Source organism: Lagenorhynchus albirostris, chromosome 7 (genome assembly GCF_949774975.1).
Source record: "Lagenorhynchus albirostris chromosome 7, mLagAlb1.1, whole genome shotgun sequence".
Lineage (NCBI taxonomy): Eukaryota > Metazoa > Chordata > Mammalia > Artiodactyla > Delphinidae > Lagenorhynchus > Lagenorhynchus albirostris.
Genome location: NC_083101.1, coordinates 13,486,175 through 13,510,392, shown reverse-complemented (window position 1 = coordinate 13,510,392; position 24,218 = coordinate 13,486,175). Strand labels below are relative to the sequence as shown.

Sequence of the window (24,218 nt, the reverse complement as noted above, 5' to 3'; positions counted from 1 at the left end):
AGCCTCAGTTTCTTATTCTTAAAATGGGATAGCACCTACCTCATGGGACCATTGTGAGGAAGACAGAGAAAGTCTATTATATGTTGAGTGTATAAACGGAGACTAATTATGTAGGAAGGGCAAGCGCCAAGTCAAGACCTAATTTTTGGATCCACTTATACCCTAATTCCTAAAAGATTCAGAAGTCAAATCAAGGCAGTTACTTCTAATTCGTAATCCTAGGAGAAGAGGTGTAAACATACCATAATCCTCAAGACTAAAAGGGTAGTTAGGTTGTTCTCACAGGGATCTCAAAATATTAATGGTTCTTAACACTGCTGTGAATATCAGAATTGAAAGCAATAGTCTTATGACCAGTACAATTTCATTGACGTATACAGTAAACGTTGGGGGCCCCCCAGGTGTCAAGCCCTGTGAGGGGCTAGGGATAGAGGCGGACTCCCCTGCCTCCCTCAGCTCCTGGCCAAGTAGGGGAGACAGACTGGAAGCAGATCATTTCATTCCAGTGTGACAAATGCTGACAGAGACATGTACAAATGCCGGCACTGAGAGGAAAGCAATTTTTGCAGAAGTTGAAGTGGTGAGGTTACAGAAGAAGCTGAACATTACAGGACGAAAGGCTTGCTGTCTGGATTAAGATGAGAAAGAATATTTCAGACAGAACACATGAAAAGGTACTGAGGTGTAAAAAAGCTGGTGTATTCCAGGACCCTGTAAGGGGATGAGCACTATGGGGAAGAAGGAAAGGTAGGGGATGAATGAGGCAAGGTGGGAAGGTGGGGGGTGAACGGGGCAGAGGGAAAGGTGGGAGACGAATGGGACAAGGTGGGAAGGTGGGGGGGGGGGAATGGGGCCGGGTAGGAAGGGCAGCACAAGCTCGGGTGTTCGTCTTCATCCCGGAGGCGATGGGAACCCTCATCAGATCTAGTTTGAGCAAACACTCCAACAGATGTCTGAGCATCAGGAAGAGAAAAGACCGAGAGGGAGAGCTTTCAGAGTGATTTGGTGCCAGTCACCGGCAGTGGGGATGGAGGAGGAAACAGACTGGGGCGCTGCTCAGGAGGGAGACTCAACAGTGTGGGGCAGACTGGGACGGGACCAGAGGGGAACAGAGGCTGAGTCCAGGTTCCTGGATTGCGGTGCATTCGGTGAGACAGGGGATACTTACTGGGAGATGGAACCCAGATTAGAGGATAAAAACCTAAATTTATCAAGGCAAACCATTATGCCCTACTAGATGTGTGAGAAGGGGCCAGTGCCAGCCATACTGAAAGGGACTCCGGGAACCGTCCTCCCAGGCAAACACTGGAGAGAACGCACAAGCCGACCCTGCCACGAGAATGGCAGGCTCTGATTTTCTTTCCACGTCATCTCAGATGCCCAGTTAGGTCCTTTTTTCTGTCTGGACAGGGACCAACTGCAAAGATAGCTCATCTCCCACTACCAATCAATACACCATCTCCTGGCTGGGAAGCCAGACCCACCCGGCTGTCTCACATTTTGTTAATAGAAAAGCTGCTCTGAGTGAGCTGCCCAAGAGGTGAACACAATACCACAGGCTGTGTCTAATACAGGCCAAGCGGGCACTATGGGTAGGATGTTAGGAAGCAACGCAAGCTACCCATGGGTGTGTGCGCCTTCTGCAAAAAGTGCAGTAGTCCCCTGTCAATCTGCACTTCATCTTTACAGACCGTCGTGTTGAAAGCTGGCATTTTCAGGTACGTGGGCCGTCCTGCTGTCTCCTCCTGTGGCCTAGGGGGGCTGCTCTGAGGGAAGCGCCAAGAAAGGTGACCTGCATTCTTGCACCCCACCCTCTCAATTATTAGATGAGTAGCCCCAGAGATAGGAGCCTGAAAGCACATGCCAGGCACTCTTCTGAGAACCGTGAAAAAGGAAATAAGGGAGAATTTGCAAGCACGGAAGACATTCCATTTCCAGTCATTAAGAGTTGGTCTGAAAACTTTAAAAAGAGGTCCCCCTAACGTATCATAACACGTTCAGGATAATCTGTCCTCTTTCGTGACCTTTCTTCTCACAATTACGCTTGTGAGCACTTACACGTTCATCTCTTTGCTGTGCGGTGCACCTTCGTATGAACCACATGTTTATTTACCCATCCAGCTAGCAATGGATATGTGGGTAGTTGCCAGTCGGGGGTAATTACAAATTGCTGCTGGAGCACTGGAGTGAACACTCCAGCATGTGCCCTTTGGTACACAAACATGTGCACTCCTCGCAGATACAGACAGACAGACAGTTCTGCAGAGCGGCTGTACCGATCTATATTCTCACCAACAAAACCTCCTCCCTCGCCCACACTTGGATCTTTTGTTTCCTTTTTTCTTTTTTTAAGCCGTTCTGGTGGATGGTTAGCGTGGCATCTGCTTGTGACTTGCATTTGCGTTTCCCTGACGGCCAATTAACTTGAGGAATTTTTCTCTGAAGTCTCTTCATCTATAGACTCTCCCACCCTTTTCCTCTGCAATTTATTTGTTGAAGAAATGGTGACCCCTATTTCCCTGAGAACTTGAGTGCAGGGCCTTATGGCTGTTGCGGGGTCACTGTACCTTATGGAAGGATGAGACTCATGGTGATTCTGCGTGTTAACCGCAACCTTAAAGACAGCCTCACCCAAGTGAGAGCACAGTAATTCAGAATTCTAACCAGCTTCCTTTATCTCTTCTTATTGTTAGAAAGGGAAGTCAGGAGTTCTCTTTCTTAACTGGTGAGAATGCTGGTAGAAGAGGCTCGGTCCGTCCTGGAAAGTCCCAGAAGAGGCAGTGGGGAGCAGAAGAAATTCTAATCTCCATGGTCACTAATCAACTGTGTGCTTTTCAGGGAAACACATAACTTTTCTGGGCTTTGACGTTTTCATCTAAAGTGTGAGATGGCAAATAAGTTTCATGTTTAGGGCCAATTCCAAGCAGTTGCAGGCTGTCGCCTGGAGTGTTTCAGCACTGTTCTAAGGTCAAGTCAAGCTCAGGGGAAAACGGTGCTGTGGTTAATTACTGGCCTGGGAGCCTGAGGGTGGAGTGGCAGCCTCTGGGCCAGGTATTTGTCACCTTCAGAAGATAATCCCCAAGGACCCTTCAGGCTCCGATACTCTACGTATTCTATGTATGATAAATTCTATTATTCAATATGGTTTGGAAATGGGGCTTTTGGTTAATGACATATTCTAGGTAAAAGCGATTCCTAATCTTCCAAATAACTAAATTATAGTGGGGCATATTTAATATCATTAGCACAAATGTAATTTAATCTTCTAAATAAAATATGATGGTTTGGAGAGAAAGTACTTGAGGGTGTTGTAGTGTTATCACAAGCATCAATGAACACATCAGGCAAATCTAAAAATCCTGGTCAGTAGAAAATTCTGGATGCAGTGTGTCAAATGAACTACTATTCTATTTGGTGCTGGCTAAAAAATTATAGTGACCAATCCGTAGCTTACAGGGCATCCTAACAGAAGGGCAGGGTTCTGTGGTTAGCCAATTATCACCAGCTACTACTGTTTTCTAACGGCAACAAATTGGTTCGCTCCTGGTATCCTAGGAGATCTGTCACATCCACAGCAACCACTCCTATGAAAACTATCCCTCTTCCTCCACCCATTCATAGGTAAGGGGCCGTGGGACCTTATTAGGATCTTTGAGTGAAGTTGGACTGAAAAGAATCACTCTGCTGTGAATTTGGAATCGGGGCTGGTGTGTCTCCTTCAGCGTTCAACTGGGGAGACGTGCACTTGGGACGTGCACTTGGGAGTCAGACGTGCACTTGTGACCTCGGGAGAGGCCACAAACAGAAAGAGAAGTGAAAAAAAGAGAAGAGGAGAGGAAGGAAGAGGAAATAGTAAGAAGAAAGAAGAACCTGGGAAAAGACAGAGAATGAAACAGAAGACAAAAATAAGGAAGGAATGAATGGTAAGCAAACTGATGCAATTGCCCATCTGCTCTGAAGTCAGAACTGTTAATGTGTCCTTAATAGGGGACTGGGAGAATAATGTATGGGATGTGCAGTTAGAACGAGGTAGATCTCTGTGTACTGCTATTCCCAGGAGATACTGTTGAGTGAGAAAAGCAAGGTGAAGAACAGTTATGTATTGTATGATCCCACTTTTGTAAACCAAACAAGCCAGTAGACTAACAACCTAGTCAAATAAACCCCAAATGGAAATCTTCCAGTATGTACACTAAGCTGTTAAGAGTGCTGGCCTCTGGGGGAAATGTAAAGTGACGGGGAGAGCCTTCATCTTCACTACTTCAGGATCGTTTCAATTTTTTACAACAAACACGTTTTACTTTGTGTAATTAAAAAAGAAAACTCAACAGGAAAAACAAACGGGCTACAAAAAAAAAAAAAGGTTACCTTGGCTCGGGCCTCCCGGGATGCCTCTGCTTCAGCAGCCATGGCTCTCTGGAGCTGCACAGGGAGCTTCACATCCTTAATTTCCACACGTTCCACCTTTATTCCCCAGTCATCAGTGGCATCATCCAGAGTAGTCTGTTAGGAAGAGAGAAGGAAGCTAGAAATGTTCAGCCCCCACCCCGTGGCCTAAGGTAGCTCTGTTCATTGGGATTTGGAGCGGGAAAGGCACTGGTGGAGGGTTGCAGAGAGATCAGTTATCCATGCAGGCAGGGAGGCTGAAGTGGGGGGCTGGGTTACTGGGGAGCGGATCCTGATTCCGTTACTAATAAGCTAACGTGGGCTGGCAAACTTTTTCTAAAAGGGTCATATAGTGATTGTTTATTTTCAGTCTCTGTTGCAACTAACCCTACCCTTGTAGGTCAAAAGCAGCCATGGGTAGCACATTAAACAATGGGTGTGGCTGTATTCCAATAAAACTTCACTTATAAAAACAGGTGGCCAGCAGACTCCTGAGCCAATGTGACTCTGTGTGAGCCACGTTATTTCTTTGGGCTTCAGTATCCTCCCTTTACAACGGTAGGAATGAAATCATTCTATTCTATTTCATATGGTTGTTGTGGGCATCAAGTAAGACCAGAGATTTCACACACAGTGAAGTCTATACAAATAATAACAGTTCAGATTTATAGTACTTGATCAAACCTGAACAAGTCAGGTTTGATTCGTCATCTGTTACGTAAGCAAGACTGGAAAGCGTAAGAGTTGCAAAGGCAGTCACGGGACTCGCACAGAATATGGCTTTAACTACACCTGCGCTATCTTGCAGAACGGCCTCTGAACTATTATGCTAAAGAAAAAGGTTAACACTAATTCTGGGAGAAAAAAATACACACTGGAGGGAATTAAAAAACAATGCACACATCGGAGTGTTATTAACCCAGGAGCTAATTATGTGAAAAAAATCCCCTTCCATCAAGTTTGGTAAAACTTTTCTACAAAGAAAAAAAGGCCGGTGATTCCCCAACTTGACTTGATGAAAAGTTCTCAAATACCCATTGACCCTTTGCTTTATTTTCCAACTTCTGTGAGATGCAGCACTGGTGCACTCCTCACCTGCATGTTGTGTGCAATTTCTTCCCTGTCGGAGAGGATCTGGGAAAGGTTCTTGGTGCCCAGGACATTCCTCAGAGTCGTTTGTGCCAAAAGACGGGTTGCTGAGTCAGCGTTGGTGATGTTCGCCACAGCTAGGGTAGCGTTCTGAACGCGGTAGTAGACCACGCCGTCCACACTAATTGTCACTGAATCCTTAGTGAGGATCTACAACACAAAGGAAGCAATTTTACAACTGTCAACCACCTCTTTCTTTAATAAAACCGTAAGGAATGGTATGTGACAGAACACCTTAAAACACTAGCTCATCGTCTTTAGTAAGTGCTGTTGACTAAATGTTTGTGTTCCCCCAAAATCCATGTTGAAACCCAATCCCCAATGTGTTGGTGTGTGGAGGTGGGCCTTTGGGAGGTGATTAGGTCATGAGAGTGAACCTCTCGTGAATGGGATTCGTGCCCTTAGAAAAGAGGCCCCAGAGAGATCCCTCCCCCCTTCTACCATGTGAGGACACAATGAAAAGACAGTGGAAGCAGGCCCTCATCAGACACCGAAGCTGCTGGTGCCTTGATCTCGGACTCCTCAGACTCCGGAACTGTGAGCAATACACTTCTGTTGCTTATAAGCCACATAGTCTATGGTGGTTTGTTACAGAAGCCCCAAGGGACTAAGAGAGCAAAGCATTAGAATGTTAACTATGTCTACAAAATTTTAACAAAGTACATTCATTTATTTATTAATTCCATTCCTTCATTCGATCACTTAACAAATACTGAGACTTAGTAGCGGTTAGCAGCAGGCACTATGCTATGTTCCAGGGATAAAGGTATGAAAAAACTTGGTTCCCACTTTCAAAGAGGTTGAGGAATCAAGGGAAGCTCTAAGGGACTAAGGATGGACAGTTTTAGGTGGCAGAGGTGATACATGAACTAAGCCTTGAAAAAGGAAATAAACATTTTCTGAGGATAGAGGGAAAGAGTATTCAGGGCAGAGAGAATAATGTGTGAAAGGAACAGAGGTACCAGGGAGCTGAGGTTTGATGAACTGTAAGTAGCAGAGTGTTACTAGAACAAAAAGTGAACGGAACTGTTTTCGTAGGGTGAGGTCAAGGTGGAAGTATATTTACAGCAGGCTACGTGGAAATGCTCAACAGGACACAATGAATCAGTGCTTCCTATCACATCCAAGGGCAAAGTCCTTGGTTTGGTGTAAAGCCCTTTGACATCTGCCCTCTGGCTTCATTCCTCCCCACTCCTGCACACACTCTATGCTAGATGACATGCAGGTCCCCACGTGCACCATGTTCCATGCCCCAGGCCTTTCTGCAGATGGCCCTCTCCTTGCATGTCCTCCCTTCCCTCTCCCCCACGGCTTCAGGCTGGAGTGTCCTTACTCATCATTTAAGACACAGCTCAAGTGTCCTCTTCTCTATGGAACTTCCCTGATTCACTCGGCAGAGTTAAACACGCTTTCCTTTGCCCCTTCACTGCAGTGACACGATTTATCTACATCATCACTTCTCTGTTAGACTATGAATGTCCTGAGGGAAGTTTGTCTTTGTATCTCTAGCACTGGCAGAGCACTTGACACACAGCAGGTAGTCAGTAGACAAGAGATGAACGGGACTGAAACGTGGTCCCAGGAATACAGTGAGGGATGAAGAGTGGGAGTGAGAGAGTCAGGAGACCCCAACTATAGTCAGGAGACCCCAACTCTGAAACAGAGTTTCAGCTCTGCCGGCACCTCCCTCGGTGACCTCCAGCAAGGCCTTTAGACTGACTTAGCGATTCCTCATTTGTGAGATGGGGCTAATAATACGGCCCAAGTCTATGCAAATTTCTCTGAAGGTCAAAGAAGAAGATGTTTGGAAACGAAGCCCTTTTGCGAGTGTAGAGAGCTATGTACGTGGAAAGTAATAAAAACAATGATAGTACACAGCAGTTTAGTTCTGCAAGGCATCAAAGCAGTAATCCTTTTTTTTTAGTAACCTAAAAATACTTCTAACCTGGAAGAGAAGTGGGGGATTTGTAAATAGATACACAGTGTATTACCATCTTGTGTGAAAATTAATCTTTTCCTACGATGCGATGGGAAAAGGTGTATCGTTTCTAAATGAGTTCTTGCCACTGTGACTCTGCCACAGCTGGAGCTTTGTAAAGTTGCATCCTCGCTATCTACTGATTATTGTAGGCGGAGTGTTTATCTCCCTTCGCAGTAAGTTCACAGGGGATCAGAAAAAGGACTGCTTGCCAAGTTCCAATCCGCTCTGTGTTTAGAAAGCAGCTGGAAGGCAGAAGCTCACAGTGACCCTGCCAGACGCCTGCCATGTTTACAGAGGAAAGTGCCAGGAGAATTCCCCGCTGCCCTGAACGGGGCTCCTAAGGGCCAATCTTCCACGCAGAGAATACAGCAATGCTCTCAGTCTTGTTCTTGGGGGTGAAAATGATTTCCGGTTTCACCCGGTATGTGTGGATTATGAAGTCTGACCTCCCTAACTACTTGGCTCAGCGCCAGCAGGGAAATGCCTGAGCTGGTTTCTGGATTTTGTGACAAGGCTCCACCACTCTGCTGAGTACCCGGCCTGTGGCCAGAAAACACTGGCCGTTTTCTTCTGTCCCTCCCGTCATCGTGTTTTTAGGCTTTCTATCTGCGACGGTTATTACAACTCCTTAGACACGAGTGCCAGGATGGCCATCACCGCGTCAAGGGCCAGGACGGACCTGCTGTAGGATGCACTTAGCATGGAGCTGTGGGGAAAGCACTGCACAGGGAATCCGAAGAGCTGCCTTTGAGTCCTGGCTCCACCACTGTAGTTTGGAGGAATTCCTCTGTCTCACTGCAACCATCTACTTTCTGGGTTCTGCTGTGCGTTTCAATGGTGATTTGTGGAGCAATTTGAAAAAGCCTGAAATAATTACTAATATAAAACATGATATGCTTATCTAAAGTACCAAAGGGGCAGTTTCTAATTCTTTGGCTTCTAACCAATTTATTTAGAATACAGTCAAGAACCGTAAGAAGAATATCGTATCAGAAACCCAGAGAGGAGAAGTGTGGTAGTAAAAATGATGACAACGGTGATGACAGTAATATTATACTTACATTAACATGACAGTACGTTTTGTAATAATAGTAACGACAAGCACTTTCATAGCACTTACTACCTATCAGCCTCTGCTCTAAGCACTTTACATAGAGTATCTCATTTATTCCTCACAAGAACCATATAAAGTAGGTCCTGTTATTATAACCTCTATTTTATAGATGAGGAAACGGAGGCACAGAGAAGTTAAAGAACTTGCTCAAGGTCACACAGCCATAAAATGGTGAGGGCAGACAGCCTCTAAAGCCGTGCTCTGACTACTGTCCCCTGCTGCCTCTCAACGCCAGGCCCCTTCCCCGGTGACAGCTCAGTTACTCACAGCAAAAGACAACCTTACCTCCTGAGGAGGAATATCAAATGAAATAGTTCTCATGTCCACTTTGATGAAGCTGTCAGTGCACGGCAGAATAAAAAACAAACCTGCAACAGAGACATACACGAGATTAGAGAGAGACACCAGCACCTGACCAGCTCACCGCACCATTCAGTTCTAACAGAATCAACCTGATAAACCGAAAGAAAGCAGTTCACCTCAGTGAATGAGCCAGAAGCCAGGAATGTCATCCTTGATGCCCGCTCTTTCTTCCCACATCTAACTGTCCCCACAAGACCTGTGGATTGCATCTCCTTACTTCACTGTTACTGTCGCCCATTTGTTTTCCCTTAGACCAACGCAATCACTTCCCAAGTCATCTTTCTAATCCTTCTAGTTTCTCTCCTATGAACCAACACAAACCCCTGAACAAGCCGTACAAGGTCCTGCACGACCTTGACCCCACTTACCTCTTCACCCACTACGCTCTCCTCCCGTCCTGCACTCTGGCTGGGCCGCCTGCAGTTCCCTGAGCCTACAATGCTCTCCTCTGCGTTGCTCTGCACATATTCTGTGCTGGGAACACCTCTCCCCTGCCTCACACCCTTTCCTGGCAAGATGTCACCTCCAGAAAGCATCCACTAGTTGGGGTCATCACTCTTCTCTGGGTTTCCACAGCCATCTGTGACTGTTTGACCATAATACTTATCACGTGGGATTGTAACTACCTGTTTCCTTGTTGGTGTCCCACCTCCAGGCAGTAAGATCCTTGAGGGCAGGGACTGTGTTTTCATCTCCCTTGAATTCCCAGAGCCTGGAACTCAGTGGGAGCTTAATCGAAGTTTGCCAAAAATAATGACTGAAAGCATTTATTTCAGTAGGGACTCTCACACTCTAATTTCGATAGCTGTGGCTATTCTTGGCCTAAGATAAACTTATCAACTCAAGTAGGAAAGGGAGGGGAGAGGCAGGAAGGAAAGGGTAATTTCTGGTAGGCAGCACTGCTATTGTTGCACAACTTCTGCTATGAGAACTCTCTTCTGAGTCAACAGAGACCCTCATAAGGGAAATCACATCAGTAAAAGGACGAATCTCGTTCTCCAGGCAAACAGTTCAGAATCCTAGTACTGACCAGGTCCTTTGGCGCCTCCTTGTAAGATGCGACCCAGTCTAAAGATGATGGCTCTTTCATATTCTTTTATGATCTAGATTAAAAGCACAAATAATAATTTAACATGAGGAGTACAAGTATTTATATGCATAGCTTTCAAAATACATATTTCTGCTCCAAACAAGTGAGATGCCTCTATTTTCTTTTCTTCTCTATAATCCAGATAATAGCTATAGGTAACATGGTTAATGTTTAATCATCCCTGCCAAAATAACCAAGTTATTTACTTTTATTATGGATCATAAAAGCAATAGATACTCCTTGTATAAAATCTGGAAAGTATAGAAGAGTATATAGAAGCAAATCCACGCTCCTCAGCTGTTAACATTATTATCCAGTTACTCATGCATTGTCAATACAGGAAAAAAAGCGCTAAAGTCCTCATAGCTTGTCTTCTGATTCCTTAAATTATAATAGTAACATAATCTGAAAATTCTTAGAGCATATTTTCTCTTTTTAGGAATATGAAAATGATAGTCATTTATCACAGTATTAATAGCTTTATAGACATTATTAACGTTATTAATGTATTACTAACACATGCCAGGTGTTGTGATAAGTACGTAATTCATTTAATCCTCACAACAGCCCTATAAAGCAGGTGTTGCTATTTCCTCACATTATACATGGCAAAGGTCACACAGTAAATAATGGCATCAGCAGTCACACCTCAGCATCCTGACTCTGGAGGACTTGTTCTCACAGGACTACCCCACATCCCTGACTCCAGAAAATTTTAGATGGTGATCCCTACTTTAATCGTCAGGAGGGGCTGACTGGGCAGTGGCTGAAAAGAAGTCTTAAGATTCCATGATAATTGGTGACTAGAGTTAAGAATTATAGGCCAGTATGGTCTCTCTCTCTCACACACACACACACACACACACAAACAAACACACACACACACAGTGGGCTTATGTACTTAGGAGTTGACCCCTTTCCAGATGTTGATGAAATATTCTTTACCTTTATGCACATCCATATTGACAATGGGAAAGTTAAAACTGTGAACAAGAATGATATGGCCACCAAAATCCATCCACAAGGTCCCAGGCCTGCACTGGGGCTATCTGTGAAAACCAAAAACATACAGCTCTTATCATTGTTCTTAGCATGGTCCCCCCATCATCTTCATCCTTGCTATTCACTGAACACCAGCTGTTTACATGTATTTTCCCATCGAATCCTCATAAAAACCTTGAAGTGCAGGTGCTACTTTCCCTAATTTTTATTATGCAGTGAAGTGATAAAAGTAAGAGCCAATCCCAACTATCAAGAAGGTTACAGTTTAGCGGGCAAGATGGACAAACAGATCATTATAATACTAAGTGCAGATATAGTGTCCGTTCAGCATATTTTGAAAACACAGAATAGGGGGTAACTCACACCACACCGTTGGGATGGAGGTGAAAGTAGGGTGGGGTGGGGCGGGTAGGCAATGGTGATGGTTGTCAGAGGGGCTTCTTGCAGGATGTAATGGTTAAGGAAAATACCAATGAAAAGGGGAAGGAGGGCAAAGGGAATTTGAGCCGAGGGTACAGCACAATTAAAGGTGAAAATCATATGATACACGCATATAAGCTCATTTAGGTCCTCTTTTTAAAAAGGCCACCTGTAAAATATCTCACTGGGTATATGCACAATGTATCATCCACATTGGTTCTGATTTCTTACTATTATGAACAATGCTATAACGAACATCTTTGTACATAGCTTCCCTCTCACATTTCTAATAGTTTCCCTTTTCTGTAACATGGAATCATTTTTTTCCTTCTTTTTTTTTTTTGGCTGCGCCATGAGGCTTGTGGGATCTTAGTGCCCCGACCAGGGATTGAACCCGCACCCTTGGCAGTGAAAGCGTGGAGTCCTAACCACTGAACCGCCAGGGAATTCCCTGAAGTAGCTTTTGTCTGATCACAAAGATAATATATGCCCCACTGCAGAAAAATTTAGAAAAGTATAAGAAGGGAAAAATCATTCAATTCAGAGATGATAAATATTCTTCCAAACTCTTTCTATGTGCATGCATTTTTCGAAGTAAATAAATAAAATTTGTCACCTATGTTTCTCCCCTCTAGATAGTGTTCTTTCACCTTCTTTTTTAGCCTGTCGCTATGCGTTTGTGCTTCTTCTGTTTTAGTTTTAATTTTTTATCAGTTAAACTTGCATAAAGTTAAAAAAGTCAAACAGTTCCACGAGTACAAGAGGGCAGTCCCCTGCTCACCTCTTGCAATTTCTTCTACTCAAGGTAACCGCTCTTTCGGCTGAGTATTGTCGTATTGCCCCCTGATTCTAAATAATACACTGGTTTGGTTATTTGTTGTTTTTTTCAGTTTTGAGCTTTATCTGTTGACTTTCTACCCCTCCCCCCACACATAAATATACCCATCCTTGGAATTGCATCATAATTTTGGTTAGATCAATATCAAATTTTATATTTCATGAATATGCAAATGCCATTCAGAGCTAAGCCACGTAGTGAAGCATAATTCGTTTTCTTTTCCTGTACAACTTTTTTTTTTTTTCTGGAGTCAATGTCTGTCTTTTTCCCCTTTGCTTAGTTTTCAATATACTTATTGATTCAACCCCAAACGTTTCATCAATCGTCTACACCTCCTTTCAGCAGGCTCAGGTACTCTACCAATTACACCTTCCAAAGAAGAGTCTTGGAGTCGTGTCTGGACCTATTCATGTTCCTGGTGCAGCAACCATCCCTCTGATCGCCTTTCACTGTCATCCTGGGAAACTGCCTTCCCTTCCTAAGTTGTGTTTCCCACTCTCTGTGTCCGATGTCTTCCTCGTTTTTAGTTTGTTTTTCCTTTCTGTGGGGGACAGAGGGACTGAATAGGCCGAGGGATAGATCGCTTTTCTTATCAACCACAGAAGGTGTCTGCTGTCTTTCCAGGAGCTGTTTTAATAATGGGAGGGAGGGAGGTGGTCAGAGGGGAAGAGGTAGGCCAGGCATGGGTTACTACTCAGATCAGGAGGGGCGAAGACAGCAGCAAGATGGGGTTTTGAATAAATAGGAGGCCAAGAAAGAAGCAGAGTGACGGCTGGGAGCACGAAGACAAGACACACGTGGGTATCCAGGTCAAGTGCTCTAAAACATAAGATGAAAAACCAGAAATACACATGAGTACTTTGGTTATACACGACTTTGTAGTTTTCCGATCCTGTGTCATAGTGTCAGGTTAACATCCTAATGCGTACTTAAGTAAAAGTGAGCTAAGTTAATCCTGGAGGCTTCTAAGTTATCATTCTGAGGGGTACGGACATGTTCAGTGAGAGAATACTCCAAGCAACGCCACTTCTCCACAGGTGGAAGAGCCTATCAGGTGCTGTCATAACGGATATGAATCACAGCAGCCTTTTTAGACAGTTTGTTATACTTCATGCACTGTAATAAATTACTTTAGACACGTATCTCATTTACTCCTTACAAAGCCCTGGGAAGTTAGGTGTTTTTAATTCCACTGTACAAATGAAGTAACTGAAGCAACATCTTTCCTAAGGTCACAAAATGGAGGACTTGGGATTCAAACACAGGTCTTCTCACTCCAAAGGCCACGTTCTAAATCAATTCACTCTTTGACCCTTTGCCTCTGAAGTAAAAAAAAAAAAAAAAATCCTTATTAAAGAAGTTGTTGTGTTTGGAGCACTTCCTCAAGACAGAATCCAAGCTGGGAAAACATGGTAGGAGTTCCAGGAATGAATCTGATATTCTTACAGAGGAAGCCCCCTTAATTCCAGCTGTGCCTATTTATAGCAAGAGACAGTCTCAAGGCTCATTGCCAGGCTCAGGTCTAGGTTTCCAAAATGAAAGGAATTCCAAACAAGGAAGAGATGGGCCACAAATACTTATCTGACAGCATTTGGTGCTTTCTAAAATACTGCCCCAAGTCTCCCATATTCCAGGCAAAGCTCTGTGTCCTGAACTGTAATAGATGATAAACTCCCTGAGGGCAGGGATGTTTCTTTTTTATTTTTATATTCTCAATGTCTAGCACAGTACCTTGCAGAGAGTGGATATAAAATACTTAGCCAGCTTTCCAACTAGATATGTAATTTCTTGTGCATTTATATCCCTTATTAGATGAATTTCCTGAGAATAGGGACTGTTTAAGTTTCAACTTTCTGTGACTTCTTAGTTGTGCGATCTTTACCTCTCTGAACCTTTGTGTCCTTACTTGAAATAATCAGACTGGCCTTGCAGGACTGAGGCAGTGCTCAGTAAACACAGATGACAGTTTTCTGTCATTCTCCTATTTCACTCAAGTGTTCAATTTCCATGATGAAAAATGGGAAAATAGGTGGCTTTTACTCTTCTTGATAAAAGCCTCTGAAACTACTTAATTTTTCCCTCACTTCGTGCCTCCCTCCTGCCAGGCTAGGCCTGGACATTCAAAGACCTTCAAGAAGCTGATTAGTGAATCAAATTATTAAGTTATTGAACTATTATCTACATAAGGACAAACGGGAAAGTACAGCCCAGGTTTTTTGTGCTCAATTTCCACTATGTTGTTGAAAACCCCAGATGAGTATATGGGATTTGAACGCAAATCAAGAGGAAGAAGAAATTAAGTGGATTTTCTGAAAACTGGACTTGGTCTTTTTTTGCGGTACGCGGGCCTCTCACTGTTGTGGCCTCTCCCGTTGTGGCGCACAGGCTCTGGACGTGCAGGCTCAGCGGCCATGGCTCACGGGCCCAGCCGTTCCGCGGCATGTGGGATCTTCCCGGACTGGGGCACGAACCCATATCCCCTGCATCGGCAGGCGGACTCTCAACCACTGCGCCACCAGGGAAGCCCTGTCTTTCACTTTTCAAATGCTCAGCTAGAAATAATCCGAGCGTACACACTGGAGAAATGGTGCTATTTCATAATATTCTAGTGCCTTTAAAATGAAACGATCCCATTCTCAACCCTGAAACTCTTCCCCACCTGGTTATAGCTTAAAAAGGTGCATAAATCACATTCCTCAGAGAGGTGAGGCTTAAACTCCACCAGGCTGTAAACAAACTCTTAGTCAGTACAGCCCAAAGAGGAAAAGAAATCTCAGTTACTCCCTCAAATTTTATGAAATTCATTTCCTTCAAGATTCCCACTTATTACCCTGAGGACTGAATCCTCCCTCCTACCTTTATGAGGTAAAAGACAAATAATCAACAATAGGTATTTCTGAGACATTTTGGTTGATATACTTGTTGATACTTGCTGGGTAGGAACAATCTTAAAGATTAGGGATCCCATGATACTTGGTTGTAAATACCACTTTGCCATGGTTTAGAGTACTTTTTTTTTTCTTTTACTACAAAACTCTTTCCTGAAAACCGTGGTAGAATAAAATTTTAACCAAAGCATGGTATTGAAAATGGATATAAGCCCATACATTAACATTTTTTAATTGAGCATTCAAATTGGGCTTACCTCCAGGAAACTAACGTAAATTTTTAAAAATATTACTCTTTTTTCTTATTTTAAAAGTAAAATACTGTCACTATAACATTTAAAATTATAGTTTAGAATAGAGGAAGAAAAATAATCTATACTTTTATATCTCTGGACGGTGATTATTTTCTGCCTTGCTATTGGACACACAATATATATGTATCCTTTTTTTCAAAAATGAAATAATGGTATACATAATAATTTTAAATGTTTTCCCCCCTATATTGTGGACACTTTTTCATGTCAGGAAATACTCTTTATTATTAAAGGTTGAATAATATTCTATCGTTCCATATGATGAACATTTAGGTTGTGTCCAGTTTTCTCAATTAGAAACTCTTTTGCTTTGAATATACTTTCAGCAAAGTTTCCATACATCCTTATTGTGTAAACTAATTTTGCTGAAAAGATGAAATTACACAATTCTTAAATTTCTGTTATTCTGGAGGTACATTTTATTAACACTAATAATCACCATTTATTAAATGCCTATCACACATCAGCCACAAGCTAACTCCATATATACATTATTTCTCATGTTTACAAAAATCTGTAAAGTAGGTATAACATATTCCTTCCAGAGTCCCAAAGTACTAAAGCAAAAGAATTTCTGGAAAGAGACAAAAGAAAACAAAACAAAACCATGAAACAAATGGAAAAAACAAAAAACAAAACCAAGTTGTACAGTAATTTTTGTTGGGTTGGCTTCCAGACGGGCAGTAAAATATTCTTTTCAAGATTATAACAGGCATAATTTCAGAGTACTGCATATTGTTAATGATCCCATATCAGCTGATTTCCTTTACGGTTGATTGAATTTGGCACTACTAGAAATCATGTGAAATAATAAATTCCATTTACCATTGGGACTCTATTCTAAAGTTCAAAAGATACGGGATTTCTTCTTCAAGCAAAGGCCAGAAACATACCTTCATGCAGTATGTGAAAATCTGACTGAGTCATACACATTACTACACAAAGAAAAGGTAAGCCAAAGAATTATTGAAATACCAACATTTAAAGCACAATCTTTTCCTTCCTCTTTCCCAGTATACAGATGAAATGCTTCATGTTGTAAATTGCCAAAAACGTTGTTGTTTGGGTGGGGAAAGATAGCATGGCTAAGAATTTAGTCTCAAAAACACGTTATCTGGTTCTAATAGCAACTTTTAAGGGGCAATAGTAGGTCGAAACGAAAGGTCTTGGCATTTTTTGAGTTTTTCTTACAAGCATATATATTCAGCATACAAGTGTTCTCTTTGGCCACAACTACTCCTCATTGGAGATTCCATGTCAAGGTGTGGTAAACTTTTCCTGTAAAGGGCCACAGAATAAACACGTAAGGCTTTACAGGCCAGAAAGTCGGTCTCAACCACTGAATACTCTGCAAAAGCAGTCACAGACTATACATATATGAATGAACACAGCTGTGTTCCAGGAAAACGTAATTTATGAACACTAAAATCTGAGTTCCATATAAGTTTCAAATCTTCCTCTTTTTTAAAAAAATGTATAAATATAATAAAAACTATTCTTAGCTTGTGCGGCATACAAAGCAAGCAGTCGGCCAGATTTGGTCCACAGGCCATACGACTCATTCTAGTTCTATCTCATATAGTCATCTATTTGAGGAGGAGGACATTGTGAGTTAAAGAAGACATCTGATCTTTCTTCTGGCATTTCAAGTAAGGGTACAGTTCCCAGATTCCTAGTTTCTCTTCCCTTTGTTTTGAAACAAGGTCTTTAAAAGACCTGATAAATAAGAATTCAAGGCGGAAACAGGCAAAAGGGCAGATAAAATATTTTATTTGAATATAAATACATCTTCAATTAATCAAAATTTTACTATAACTGAGTTTTTCAAATGACTGGGATTTTAGGAGAAAGACAGAAAAGGGAAGGAAACGATAGAAGAAAAGGCAAATAAGAGAAATGGAAAAAAGGAGTTAAGAGAAGAGAGACAACAAAAGTGAAGGCAGCATCCTGTAGAGAGAAAGATTCAAACAGGTAGAGGGGAGAAAAGCAGAGTTTAGCACATAGTAGGGTGTCAATAAACAGATGATGAAAAAATGATGCTGTTTACTTGGCAACTGCAACTTGCAGTTCATTGGGCAGAGGTTTTGAAAGCAAACAAGCACACACTATAACCCATCTTTCAAAAGACTATTTTAATTAGGCATGGTTTACAGTTCCTCAAATGCCCTTATCCTTAAACCTCTAGGGAAGAAATTATGCTCTGGACTGGAGTGGCTACAGGCCAGATGGTATCAAGTTAAGAACCATGACTGAAGACCATAACTTTTCCGCCCTATTATAAACCTGTAGATACTAGACTAAAAGAACTAGTACTGATGAAGCATTATGTGACTTGAATTACAAAACTCAAAATGTGTTTACCATGAGACAGTAAGGAGAGGAAATGGACTAGTCCTTTTAAGAAAGATTTTCAATAAAAGTTGAAATAAAGGGAATGCTGTGCTTAGCTCAAGAAGAATCAGGAGGGCTTCTCTGGTGGCACAGTGGTTAAGAATCCACCTGCCAATGCAGGGGACACGGGTTCGAGCCCTGGTCTGGGAAGATCCCACATGCTGCGGAGCAACTAAGCCTGCGAGCCACAACTGCTGAGCCAGCGTGCCACAACTACTGAAGCCCACGCGCCTAGAGCCTGTGCTCTGCAACAAGAGAAGCCACCGCAATGAGAAGCCTTCGCACCGCAACAAAGAGCAGCCCCCGCTCGCCACAACTATAGAAAGCCCACGTGCAGCAACGAAGACCCAATGCTGCCAAAAATAAATAAATAAATTTATTTTTTTTAAAAAAAGAAGAATCAGGAAATTAAATAAATATTTTATTTCCCAAGCATCTTGAGGATTTTCCGTAGCTTTCCTTCATTCAAATATTTCTAGCCATAAAACAGGAGGAAAAAATAGGTGAGACTATCATCAATGATTTTAAATTTGAACCCCTGAGTCTTTAATAGGGTCCCCTCTCCTAACCTATAGCACTTCACCCTCTCTAAACACTACTTATCATACTTGTAATTATCTTATTCAGTGTCTTCTTCATGAGATTTTGGTCTTGTTAAAGTAGTACAGCATAAGGCTTCAGAGTTGGCTCTGCCACTTATTAGCTGTGTGATCTTTGGCAAGTGTCTTAGCTCTCTGTGCTTCACTCTAACCATCTAAGAAGAGGGCTAATAAGAGTACCCCCTCAAGGGTCAGTGTGAAGAGTTAAGTGAGCTATCATGGAAGACACCCAGTGCATAACAGATGCTTGAACAACATTTGTTAAGTAAACAGCTGTTGAATGAATTGAGTGATTCTGCTGGTTTTTGTTTGTTTTGTTTTGTTTTTGGCCGTGCCATGCGGCTTGTGGGATCCTAGTTCCCTGACCAGGGATTAAACCTGGGCCCTTGCCAGTGAAAGCGCAGAGTCCCAACCACTGGACCACCAGGGAATTCCCAGATACTGCTGTTTTCTGGGGAGGGGAAGAAAAGGCTGAGTATTACAGAAGATAAATGGAAATTACATGTCTGCATACAGGATCCCAGAATACAGTTCATCAATTTTTGGTGGTGAGCATGCTGTATGGTAGGTAGATAGAAACAGAAATACAATGTTGTATTCATGAAACTTATAAACCAATGTTACTTAAAAAAAAATACAGTTCAGAATCGTCCTCTGTCCCAAAGCAGTGGTCATAATGCTTTCCCCAAATGTTTTCTTTCCTTTCCTCTTTTTAAAATCAGCCCTTTTCAACTGTGAGGTGAGAGAATTCAGGAAGGTAGAAGGATGGGCTGAATATGACCCATGTCTGGAAAGATAAAAATAGTTATGTTCAGAAAAACTGGAGAGAAAAACAATTTCATAATGTTATTAAGTTAATTAAATTTAGACTAGGCCTGAAATATACTAAACAGAACAAAACCCCCTCTACTTCTTCAGTTTTGTTTTTTTTCCCCAGCTCTTTTACTTGGATATCTTAAAAGTAACTATAATTAGGTTTTTCTCATAAAAGTCTTTGGAGGGCAACATCATTTTCATTAAATAATGGGAAACAGAAGCATAAGGAAACTAGATCATGAGGTTTCCCATTCTTCAACTGAGGCTGAGTAGCTAAACAGTGGCTAAGAGCTTGGAGTTTTGGTGCCAGATTTCCATTCTACCACTAAATTTTCTCATTAGTAAAATGAGGGACGAGAACAGTCATTATCGTACAGGAGAAAATATGTAAAATGCTTGACGCTTAGGAAGCGTTCAATAAATAGTAGCCATTATTATTATCAGAACCTTAAGGTCATTACTGATACAGTTTATAGGAATAAACTTCGTATTAAGTGAATTGCCTTCTGGGACCTGAACACCATAGAGAAAATATCGACTAACAACCTGCCTGGGGACTCTGTCTTTGGAGGAGAAACAGACCACATTTGGGGAGGTAAGTTGGAGTCCCGAAGTTTCCTGGACCGTCTTTTATACAACTTTTTGTGCATAAATTTTAATTTCCTGTATAATTACTAGGCTTCCCGAACAGTCATTGTTAACCTTTTTATTCTTTGTTTTCCCCATTAAATAATATCTTAATAATTTACACTTTAAAGTTTCAAAAGTACATTCATATAAATTTTCTCATTTGATACTTAAAACCTTGGGAGTTAGATACCACAGTAAGATTAAGCCCAACATGAAGACGAGGAATTGACTCTGGAGACTGAGACTTCCCAAAGTGATGCTACTGAGGTCTCAATTCAGATCTTCAAATTGGAGATTCCACTCTCATTTCGCTATCCTATACCATCCTACCATCAGTGCATATCCACAACTAGGTAAGGCTGGTATCTAATTTTCATTGTCTGATATTTTAGGACAGACACATTATTGCTCGTATCTTCAAGGCTAATCTAGAGTATAGAGGCTCAGAGTATAGACAAAGGTTCAAAAAGAATGGAGGAACGATTTGTGTGTCAACAGGCAACTGACACACACTTCCTTCTTTCTACTGTGACCTCTAACTGCTCTTTCCACACTTTCATAAGTAAGAGGAGATTCCTTAAGTACAGTACATTATCATAACAATTATAATCCCTTTATTGATAATATAAACCCAGACAGTCTATCTGTATGAGGAACATGTCCACACCCTAAAATCAATAGTTTGGGTTGTAACAAACTTAATAAAAATAAACTGTAAACAGAAAAACATCTCCACCAACGTAACCAAACATTTAACAACTTGATCTACTCTATGGGGGTCTTTATCTCCCTGCTTCCTTTTACTTTCAACAAATATTTTTGCAAATCTACTATGCACTTGACCCTGAACTTATTACAGTGATGAAGGACACAATCACTGCTTTCAGAAGCTCTCCTGGTCTAACAAAGGTGATTATAATTGATATTTATAATCTGTGCAATAAACATTACGACAGAGGTAGGCACAAGATGCTAGGCAGACACAGAGGAGAGGTGCTCATTTCTTCTGGTTACAGTAATTTTCAGGAAAACGTTTTCCCACATCTTCTTAAAAAACAGACTGAATCCAATCTTTATCACTTTATCAACATTAAAAATTTTTTTCTTCAAAGCTGACCAGGTGATCAGTGACTCTGTCTTTTACAGTGTACAAGTTACACCATCAGGTGGAACCAATGACCTATTTAATTATAAAAAATTATATAAATGCCAACTTTTGTAGACTTGGTTGTCACTTGAGTTAATCTATGACCATTGATGGTTTAACTTAGATTAATTATTAAATAAATTACAAAGTTCTCCCCAATCTGGTCGGCTATAACAACTGAAATAAACAAATCAGTCCCTTGATTCTGCTTATTTTCAGGCGTTCTTCCGAAGGGATTTATTCTGTTGACATGGCTCTTAATTATAACCATACATTTCTTTGCAATCCACCTGCATTATTTCATTAGAAAGCGAATGCACTGGCTTTAAGAAAAACTAGTCTTGCCCTAGGTTTGGTCATATTTATGTTCCTAAGACTAATTATCAGCAAAATCATAAAGGGGCAGTTTGGACTTTTATATTCCACTGCTTCTCTCAGAAGCAGCCCTCTGGAGCTGTCTAGCCAGGGGGTCTTGATTGAAGCCAGGTTCCTTTGGGCTTTATTTACTGTCTCTCACCTTCAGTGAAGTACTGATGTTTGACAAGTTCCTCCTTTTGGGTATGCAATTTGGAAGCAGCTCTAGGATAGGTAAAATGATTTGGAAAATCAGCCCAAGTTTGAACCTCGTTCACAGGTGTGGGTGATTTTTCCACTCTGAGCCTCCGTTTTCTTGCTGTAAAGTGGTAGATAATGACACTCTCCTTGTGGAGCTGCTAGAGGATTGCATTCGATAATGCTTTCAAAGCATTTAGGCTGTATTTGGCATATGGCAAGCACTCGATAAATTCTATTTAATAAATTCTAGTAGTGGTTTTCCTACCAGTGTCAGGTCTCTAAGGCGTACATTTTCAGAAAGGTGACAGCGGGACTTCCCTGGTGGCACAGTGGATAAGAATCCGCCTGCCAATGCAGGGGACATGGGTTCGAGTCCTGGTCCAGGAAGATCCCACATGCCGCGGAGCAGCTAAGCCAGTGAGCCACAACTACTGAGTCTGAGCTCTAGAGCCCGCGAGCCACAACTACTGAGCCCGCATGCCACGAGCCCGTGCTCCGCAACAAGAGAAGCCACTGCAATGAGAAGCCCGTGCACTGCAATGAAGAGTAGCCCCCGCTCGCCGCAACTAGAGAAAGCTCGCGCGCAGCAACGAAGACCCGACACAGCCAAAAATAAATTAAAAAAAAAAAAAAAAAGGTGACAGCAACCAAGCAAAATTTTGTTTGTATATATGATTTTCAGAGGAAAGGGTGCACAGTTTTAAATAGATTTTTAAAAGACTTCTGTCTAAAAAATAGTGTAGAACCAACAAGAAGAGTTTAGGAGTGAAAGCTGTTCTGTGACCATGAAAGACAACTAACATTAAGTACAAAGATCATGTTTATTCCCAAAGAACTTCTACAGATTTCCCACTGCAGTTTCACCAAACTTCTAACATTGTCCTAACAGTCCTTTAGTTTCCCACCAGGACATCAGGGTACAGATGAAAGGATCCTGCCTGCCTTCCTTTCTAGGAAGAGACAACTGACTATCAAAGAGGCCGGACTGCACAATTTTTATACCAGCAGGTTTTAGAATCAGTCAAACCCAGACTTCAAATATGACTCCATTACTTATAAACTGTGTGACTTTAAAGTAATTTAACTTCTCTGAGTATCAGTTTCTTCAAGTACATCCTCTCTGTCACACTCCTGATTTGGGAAAATAACTGTCCAAGGTACAGAAAAGAGGAAATAAGATTTCTGTAATTCTTTTGCTGTTCCTGGGGAGGAACTAAAGACAAAGATTGCTGGGGAAAGGAAATGGGGACATATGGGATCGGTGGACAAGGCTGGCATTACAAATAATCAGAATAAATGAGTCCAGTATAGTGTTCTTTGTGGGGTGATGGAAAAGCCCACCCAGTCCCCTGAACTTCTTTCACTATGTCATTCTGTCTGAAATTCCATCCTTAGAAATAATTCCCTTGGATCACTAAGAGCCCCGGGGAGGCAACCAGTACTCCCAAGTGGTTTATTGCCTCTCTTTATGAATTCCTCCTCCCCCGCAAGGATAGCCAATAAAGGTTCTAGGTGATAGCCCTCTCAAGGGTACTAGTCACAGGGCAACAAATTGAGTCACTCACACAATTTCTGCCTCAAGACTGGGAAGGCCCTGGTAGGGTGGGGAACTTACAGTTCCTTGTGAGGGACAAAAGTCCGGAAGGCGAGGTTTCTAGAACAAAGGAAGTGGATGGGGCAGAATGGGGCAGAAAGTGAAGCTGGAAAGAGATACAGGAAGGATGCTAAAAAGAGACTTCCTTCTTTTCTTCCGCAAATGTGTCGGGAACATGTGGCGAAACTACACAGGTCGGTCTTGCGGCTTAATAGGAAATTGGCAGGGGTGGGGGGTAGGAGTTCTTTCTAGTTCGGGAGGACGGCGGCGCACTCTGGGGGTGGGCGAGGTTTGGGTAAAGGAGCTGGCCTCCGGTGGGGCGGGAAGGAAGGGGGAGTGGGGCGAAGACGCAGGCTCCCGGGTGTGGCGTGCAGGTCTGGGCCCGGCTCCACCACTCGCTGGCCGCCAGTCACTCAGGCACGTCCTCGTCCGCGTGCATGCCACGAGATAATGAGCGGAAAGCGCTGGCACAGGGCCTGGCATCTGGCAGCCGCTGGATAACGCGAGCCCCTGCTCTGGCTGTGGGCACTGGAGACGCGCCCGCTGTTGCAGGGTCCATAGTGTGCCGGGCACTGGGCTTGCACTCAGCACCCTAACATCCCTAAACCTGACCCCCAGCCCGCGAAGTAGGGCTCGTCATTCTCAGCGTACGAGTGGGGAAACCGCGGTTTTGAGCAGCGGTTGCTCGGCTAAGAAACATCCGAGACCTTCCTGGGACCTTTGGGCTAAGGCTCGTTCTCGAGAAGGTTAAGGGGCGGCGGGTGACCCCAAGGGCCTCGCCAGGGGCACAGGGCTCACCCGTGAAGGAGTCGGGAAGCCGCCGGGCTTGGGCTTCCGCTGATGTCCTCTTGTCAGACATGATGCCCGAACCGGAGTCGTTACTCTCAGGTCGCTGTAGCCAGGGCCGGAGCGGGAGCGGCGAGGAATGCCCGGAGGCGACC

General features: G+C 42.7%; 1 protein-coding gene across 1 annotated transcript in view; it reads right to left on the bottom strand.

Annotated features, from left to right (window-relative positions):
* Positions 1-24,218, bottom strand: part of STOM (stomatin) — a 27,870-nt gene extending 3,652 nt beyond the window's left edge. Inside the window, exons 1-6 of the mRNA XM_060154465.1 lie at positions 24,076-24,218; positions 11,029-11,132; positions 10,024-10,096; positions 8,916-8,998; positions 5,482-5,685; positions 4,369-4,503 (exon numbers count right to left, since the gene is read on the bottom strand). Of these exons, the coding sequence (XP_060010448.1) occupies positions 4,369-4,503; positions 5,482-5,685; positions 8,916-8,998; positions 10,024-10,096; positions 11,029-11,132; positions 24,076-24,136 (660 nt within the window). The 5' untranslated portion in view covers positions 24,137-24,218. The remainder of the gene's footprint in view (positions 1-4,368; positions 4,504-5,481; positions 5,686-8,915; positions 8,999-10,023; positions 10,097-11,028; positions 11,133-24,075) is intronic.